Raw genomic sequence first — 8,100 nt, 5'->3', positions numbered from 1 at the left:
ACCGACCTCAGGGAGGTCCCTCTTTGGCTATCACTGCAGAGCCTAAAAGGATGGACTGTGGCCAGATAGAAATGAGACTAGATAAGAGCTCTGCAGATTGAAACCTGTCCAAGCAAACAGTGATAAGGTAACCAGGTCTGGGAAAGAGAAGACCGTCTACCCTCCACCATGGTTTGCAACAGAGAGAAATGGGCTGAGAAAGTTGCAAGTTTTCAGCATTTACATGGCCGCTGTAGCCACTAACTAGAGTTCCACAGCAAGGAGAGGTGGGTCTGGGAGAGGACACCGTCTTACTGCCAAGCATCAAATCCATAGGTGTCTCACAGATGCTTTTTCAGTGACTGTCTTGAGTTACAAAGTTGGTGTCTATTATCCCTCTAAACTTCACATTGATGGCTCCTTAACCTGTGGTCTTCTGTACCAGTTTAAAGATAGTAGAAATTTTCCCTGGTAAGATCAGGGAGAGAAAACAAAAGGCTCTGGGAGGGACGGCAGTCCTTGGGAATGAAAGTGTCTGTAAAGCAGGTTCCTGATCATTCTGAGCCTAAGTAGATGAAAAGAGTAACACAGCTGGTGATTATCATAACAGGAATTTTATGACATCTTAATAAGGATTGGTATCATGTATAAACTATAGATGGTTTTTGATACCACTTACATTTTTTAAAACACTCATCATATAACAAAATTTACTCAAGTGACAAGTTTCAGGTAACCAGGTCAACCGGTCCAAGAGGCCATGGTTCTGGTGACTTGGGTGTCAACTATCATCAGGCCACCCCCAGCTTCCATTGTAATGAAATAATATATGGGATGAGCACTTCTAACTTGAGATTTAATGCATCTAAAAGAGAAAGTTGAGTGCTGCACATGATTAAATTAAAAGTACTTTATTTATGAATAAGGCTATCAAGGATTCAGCATTGTCTAATTTAGACCCTTCACACAACAGTAAAAATTAAAATGCATAATTCAGATTGCAGCAAAAGATTATGATTAATAGCTCAGTTTATTAGCTATTATAATAAAGCAAAACTTTATAGTGAAAATAATATACAATAAATCACTTTTTAAAAGCTTTTTTTAATAAAATACATACAAAATGTCAGACATGAGTGAAAACATCCTCAACAATGACAATACAACCAATAAGTTTCCTGTCAGTAAAGCTCAACACTGCACAAACAAGCTGTTACAAGCCAGGTTAGCTTCACTTTTTGAGTAACTGTGCCACGTGGCTTCTAAACATCACTTGGTCTTGGTCTGATAATGACAAATTCCTTTGGTTATAATGACATTTACTCCAGTTCCATCTTCCCCTTTGGGGGCCTCTTCATCCTCGAGTAAGGACTTAATGTGTCATCCATCACAAAGTCATACAGTACTCTAATCCAGGAATTGTAGTGGGGCAGGTTGTCATAGTACTCGGCAGCTATTTTCCTCACCTGGAAAGGCAAATACACACCGAGATGAATAAGGGGTCTCAACTGAGCCCTATTACTGATGACAAATGTTTGACACAAACAGATGGGAAATCACTGAGACTCTCTCCTTACTTCCTCTCAAAATGAAACAAAACTTAAACTCAGCAGCTTTGGGAATTTTAAACAAAAAGCAGCCTGCATTTCCAGTGTTAAACATACTTGATTTATTTGTAAAATCTGTTACTTAATTTTAACAGCAAATACATGCAACCCTATCAAATTAATATTTTTAAGGCACATATGCAAGTCTAGTACCGTAAGATATAAAGTTAACATTAGCCCCCGTCATTAATGAATTTCAAGTTTACTATGGCATGTCAGATTAAGCATGAAGTGTGCAATTCTGCCATCTCAAGTTGAAAATGTCTTTAAAAATGCCTATTCTCAGTCTAATTAAAAAGGAAGACTAATTAGTGATGAATAGTAACAGTTGTGTCATTTCACCAAAATATACAATATCTACTCTAACAGAGTCCAGAGGAAAACAAAAAACAAATCCAAAAGGTGAAGGGTCAACAAGAAAAAGAACATTAAAGTTTAATTTGGGGAATGTAATGACAGTTCTGTTTGTGAAGCAGATTACCCTGGTCCCTAATCCCACTGATTTTACCACTGCCAATGGCAACCAGTGAATCCTAACAGCTAAATGCTACCTTTCCAACAAAAAGTGAGCACCAGTTTAGATCCTGACTCAGCAGTGGGGCAAGGCACTCCTTAAGACTAAAAATAATTTACAAAACACAATAAAAACAAAAAAGTTTATGTAATCATAATCTTGAAAGAAACCAGGTCTTTTAGCCATATGCCCAGTTCAATCCGAATGCTGACACAGTAAGTTCCTGGGTGTCCTTGTACTTTACAAGGTTGTAAGTAAACAGAAAAACACGCATTTAAAACTATTTGATAAATAACAGACATTTCTAAGGATGTGACAGTCCTGGACATATACCACAGAAAAAGCGGAGGGGAGACTAGCTAGATAACACTGAGGATGTGTGCTAGTCTCATCAGAAGGAGACAGCATGAAATGGAGTTGGAAATGAAGAAGTCAATGTTTGAACTGAACTACATTTTCTGTACAGGAACTGAGCAAGAAAATTAAAAGTCAAAGGATATGGTTTCTGTTTGACTGTTTCTGTTGCTCAAAAGCAGGCCAGCTTTCTCTGTAAGCCATAACCATAACCGTAAAAACAAGCAGACTACACTTCTGTAGCAGGGAAGCGCCGCCTGCCCACGGGAAGGCCCCTGCACAGGACCACGCCTGGCAACTGTACCACGTACGGTGCAACAGTCGCAAAGTATCTGCAGACTGCAGTGTGGTATTTTCCCCCAGACATTTAAAAAAAATGTAAAACCTACAGAAAAGTTGCAAGAATAGTGAGATGACCTCTAGGATGCCTTTGCACAACCCACCACCCATGAGCACTACGCCAGTCACTTTCTTACGCAGCGCGTAGCACACACCCTGCTTTACCTACGGAACCTTTCCAGAGTAAGCTGAACACAATTATGTGACAACTTGTCCTTAGTGCTTCATCCCTAAATATTTAATGTGCTCTCCTGGAGCAATGACATTCTCCCGTAAAACCTTAGTACCTGTACAGGTCTCATTACACCCCCAAAGTAAAAACATTGACACAGTACTATATCCAGATGCAGTTTCCCCAGTGACCCAATGTCCTTTCTCAATTTCCCTTCCTAAGTCTGAAAGCCAGTGGGTAGTCAAATGTTATACTGAGCTGTCATGGTACATGTGAGTTTTTAAACAGTCAACACTTAAGAAACTGAGATGCACCAAATACCTGGCTATGGCTTCTCATACATTCGTTTAAAAAAAAAAAAACAAGAAGGAAAAAATTACATTTCATACAGATTACATTTTTAGAATTTTGGCACTATTTTTTGATACTAGAACTTCAAAAAGCAATCCATTTTGAAAAAGGGAAGTTTAATTAGAGATTTCACCAGAAAGATAGTTAGGAACAGTGCTCATTTTGGAGAGGCTGAAAGGATGAAGGTCAAATGTCTTCTTTCATTTACTCCAAAAGTCTACCGTACACATTTATACCATATACATATGTTTATACATCTCCTGCTGTGGGGAGTTTGGAGTCCTGGCAACTGATGTGTACTGACTTTGCAGATGAGTTATGCAGGACATCTGTATTCACAACAAGCCAACACATAAACCTTAGCTAAGCCATTAATAGTGATGAAGGCTGTGTAAAATTCTGCTTGCTTCACAGAGGAATTTCTTTCCCTTTCTAAATGACTTCACAAGTTAGCAGATTCTGCAGCTCTACCAATACTTCTAAACCTTAAATGTTACCATCAGACTGAGGGTGAATTCTGTAGAATTAGGCTGGCAGACTCAGGATTTATACTCTGTGGTTTTCTTTGATGACAGACAAAATATACTAGATATTTTAAAAAATGAATGAGTCAAGACTATTTGATCATATAACCATAAGCCATGAGAAGCTTTACAGCTCTACTTACCAGTGGAAGGCTTTTTCCAGGAATGTTAGGGAAGTCATGGTGTTCGTTATGGTAACCCACATTGAAGGTAAGTAAATTCAGAGGCCCATAGTATGAGTAAGTTTCATATCCCTTTAAGAACATGTAATGTTCAGCTATAAAATGTCCAGAAATCGGGTGCAAACCCAGCCCAAGTAAAGATGCTGATAACATGTATACTAAGGATTTAATCCCCCAAACATAGTAAACTATAATGTCAAAAGTGATCTGGATCACTGTATTGATAATTTCCAGGTTAGAAATTGGCTTGGGGTTGATGAACAGAGGTCGAAAAGCATAAAAGAGAGGCTGGAGAATAACCCACAGAAACTTTCTGAAAGCGGTACAGAAGAACCAGCCTTCAAAATTAGTTGGAATATCCACATCGATGCCATCACTACCAAGGTATCGATGATGGTCCATGTGATATCTCTTAAAGGAAACTGAATATGGAACACCAATAGGAAGATTAGCAAATATTCCAAACCAACGATTCCACATAGCTCTGCAGTGGCCAAAGGCACTGTTGTGGGAAACTTCATGGATAGCCAGAGTCATGGAGTGGTTAATGCAGCTGCCAAAAGCATATGCCCAAAATATGACCCATTTCCAGTCCAAGTCCTTTACTAAATAAAAGGCAACCAACTGGGTAAGAACCATCATAATTATAATCCATATCAAGTTGGGATCAGGTTTCATCAAGGTTTTTATCTCTGGATACTTTTCTGTAAAGAAAAAACAAACAAAAAATCAAGAACTGAGAAAATTACATAATTCCACAATTATAAATTAAACCAAATTTATAATGAAAACATTCATAGTAATTTTTTGGAATTTCCCAAGTCAGTATAGCCTGTAGTAGAGACTTTAATAAGTATTGTACATCACAGAGAAAGAGTAGTATATTCTAACAGTAAATTTACTAAATATCATGTTACAACAAATTGAGAATTTATGTAGGAAAAATAAAACTCACAAACACAAAGATACAAAGGATTAAAGATTTGATATTATCCAATTCCCTTTCACCTCCAACAATTCCTTGTATATTAAGTGCTACAAAGTCATAATCAGTCTACTAAATCTATGTGTCTGACAGATACTTTTTCATATATATATATTGCAATATACTAGTATATAATATAATGCATATATATGACATATATGCAATGTTTGTATATAAGAATTTAAATATAATTATATACTTAGATGTCACAATTTCCTTGCTACTAATGATTAAATTACTTCTAGTTGCCAGTCATAATCTAACCATTTCTCTATTATTAGACATTTAGAATTCTACAATTTTTGCCAGTATAGACTTTTCTAGTCATCTGGAAATGAAGATAATTTCCAAAAGGTGCTATCAGTTTACAATGTCATTTTTCTATTACTGATTTATCAGAATTATACAGTGTGAATCTGTGAGATTCTTAGTGAATGGAGATTCATGGTGAATTAATGTATCCAAGTATTGTGAAAATAGTGGGTAATAAAAACTGCATTTCAAGAGAGTGTCCCTAGGAGCAAATGCAGTCTCCTCTTACTCCACCACCCCAGAGACTGAAAGCCAAATATAATAAGAAATCTTTAGTTTCATGTTTGACCCCAGGACTGCAAAGGAAGAACCTTTTCCTTGGGACAAGTCATTGGAAAAGAGCAGCAGTATCGTCTTTTCTCTAGTTGTGAAATGAAGAATTCAATACAAGTTCAATACACAAGACAGGAAGCTATTTCAGAAATATGGATAGTGTTGATTGAAGGTGAGTAACTCTCCTAATTTCTTTTCTACTTTTCTCTCTACCCCCTAAAATCTACTCTTTATTAATGTTAGTTTATTTTATCAAGTGTTAATAATTTATATAGGCAACAGACCACAAAAAATAATCTTCAACAACTGAAAAACAACCATTCAGTTTCTTGGTGGAGAAGCAATAGCTCTTCTGTAGTAAAATATGTTATTTCTGTTTAGACAAAGCTCCAGCATTTTTACCTTATAGAAAACCTAACTAAACTAATAAATCTAATAAAGAATAGGCAATAATCTACATTTTGTTGATAGTCTAATATCCTGCAATTTTCGTACAGTTCTCTCAGACAAATCAACTTGTTCCAAGCAAAATTCTGTACTAAATTTCTGCAAAACTGTAACAATATATAAAAACCAATACTATAAGGTGCTAGTATAACTAAGTGGTGAAACACAGTCTTCTGAATTGTAAACACATTGTAAAAGTTGTGGAATCATCCCCTCCCCTCACACACACCCACACACATACCTTAGCAGGCAAGAATCTGAAATAAGAACAGGTTCTGTCTTGTTCCAAGATGTAGCCTATGCAAAAATCTGCTGCCTGAGGGTAATCCAGCTTTTCAAACCCACTAACCAAGAAGCCTGATAAATAAGATTTAAACAATGGGCATCCAGCCTTCAGTCTCCACAGAGCATTCTTTAGAAATCAGGCAGATGATTAAGTCCCAGTTTTTGCCCTCTGCTGCCAACAGATAGTGTGAATAAATCTTTAAGATAAATTAGGAAACTGGAAGATCTAAGCCTATGGATGAAAACCGGATGCCCCACCCATCCCATGTTGAGAATAATTACATTTTTTGAGGTCAATGAATCAGGCTCCTATCTAAATAAACTAAACCCCAAGTTGTGACTGGTGGAAGTTCCCAAAGAGTAAGACCTATGGGAGTGCTTCTTGGGTTTGAATCCTCACTGTGTCTAATAAACGCTTTATTATTGAGGCTTTAGTTTCAGTCAACACAGCAAATTGTGCCAGAAGCAGATACCCACAACAGAAAGAATGAAGTAGATCTCTCCCTTATCCTATACACAAAAAATTAACTTGAAATGGGTCACTGACATAAATGCTATACATCTATTAAAAACTTATCAAACACTTGTGTCCAAACAATACCAAGAAAGTGCACAATGCAAGGATGGAAGGAAATATTGCATATGGTATGTCTTAAAAGTAATATATCCAGAATAAAGAACTCTTAGAGTGTTTAATATCATCCCGTTTTTAAAAAAGCAAAGAAGCTGAATGGACATTTCTCCAAAGCAAATATTCAAATGGCCCCTAAACTCGAAAAAGATGTTCCCCAGTATTAGTCATTAGGAAAAAGCAAACAAACCACGATATTACCTCACAACCATTAGGATGACTACACTGAAAGAAATGGGCAATAACAAGGACGTGGAGAAATTGGAACCCACATACAAGGTTGACAAGAATCTGGGTGCATCTAAAGATGGTCTTGAAAACCATTGAGGTAGCCACCCAAGAGAAATGAAAATACATACCCATCATATAGCAACTTGGTAATGTTCACAGTAAGTCTACTGACTGATACTTGGGGAAATAAAATGCCACCTGGCCATCAATGTTAGTAATTTAAGACGAGAAAGGCTGAAATGCTAATTTATGCTACAACATGGACGAACCTTGAAACCATTACACCAACTAGAGGAAATCACAGAAGATGAAGTACTTTAAGATTTCATTTATAAGAAATGTCCAGGACCAACAAATCTATAGAGACAGAAAGTCATCCCCGAGGGCTGAGGAATGGGAGTAGAGTTCAAAGGACTGCTAATGAATACAGTGTCTTTGGGGGTGACAAAGTGCTCTACAAATTAGTCTGCAGTGATAGTTATACAATTCTACGGATACAGTAAAAAAACACTGAATTGCATACAAGTGGGCAAAATTCAGTTCGTGAATTATATCTTAATAAAGCTATTTAAAATTATCACTTCTCTGTGAACATATAGCAGCAAAGGGAACATTTCTTATGATTTATTGTTCACCCATCAATAATGGTCGAGCTTCAAGATCTCAGAATCCAGACTAGAGAACACGTAGAATTCTTATGAGTTTTTAGAAAAAGCAAAGAATCTGAATGGGTATTTCTCCAAAGCAAATATACAAATAGCCCATAAACATGTAAAAGTTGTTTTTGTGTTTTTTTTTTTTTTTTTTTGCTGCCAATAGAGCAGCAAAAGTGCTGATTCAGTGACAGTAGTTTATGGGAAAAGGCAGTGTTGAGAGCAATAAAACACTTTTTTACTCTCTTGATTTTTCTGAAT

General features: G+C 36.7%; 1 protein-coding gene across 1 annotated transcript; it reads right to left on the bottom strand.

Annotated features, from left to right (window-relative positions):
• Positions 1-654: 654 nt before the first annotated feature.
• On the bottom strand, positions 655-4,722 carry DEGS1 (delta(4)-desaturase, sphingolipid 1). The gene is made up of 2 exons (XM_004695708.2): positions 3,984-4,722; positions 655-1,445 (listed from the first exon to the last, which is right to left on the bottom strand). The coding sequence occupies exons 1-2, from the start codon at positions 4,698-4,700 to the stop codon at positions 1,299-1,301; spliced, it is 864 nt and encodes a 287-aa protein (XP_004695765.1). The 5' UTR covers positions 4,701-4,722; the 3' UTR covers positions 655-1,298.
• Positions 4,723-8,100: the final 3,378 nt, after the last annotated feature.

Source organism: Condylura cristata, unplaced genomic scaffold, assembly GCF_000260355.1.
Source record: "Condylura cristata isolate star-nosed mole 26May11 unplaced genomic scaffold, ConCri1.0 scaffold00102, whole genome shotgun sequence".
Taxonomy (NCBI): Eukaryota; Metazoa; Chordata; class Mammalia; order Eulipotyphla; family Talpidae; genus Condylura; species Condylura cristata.
Note: the sequence above shows the minus strand (reverse complement) of the source record. Positions and strands in the feature narration are given on the sequence as shown.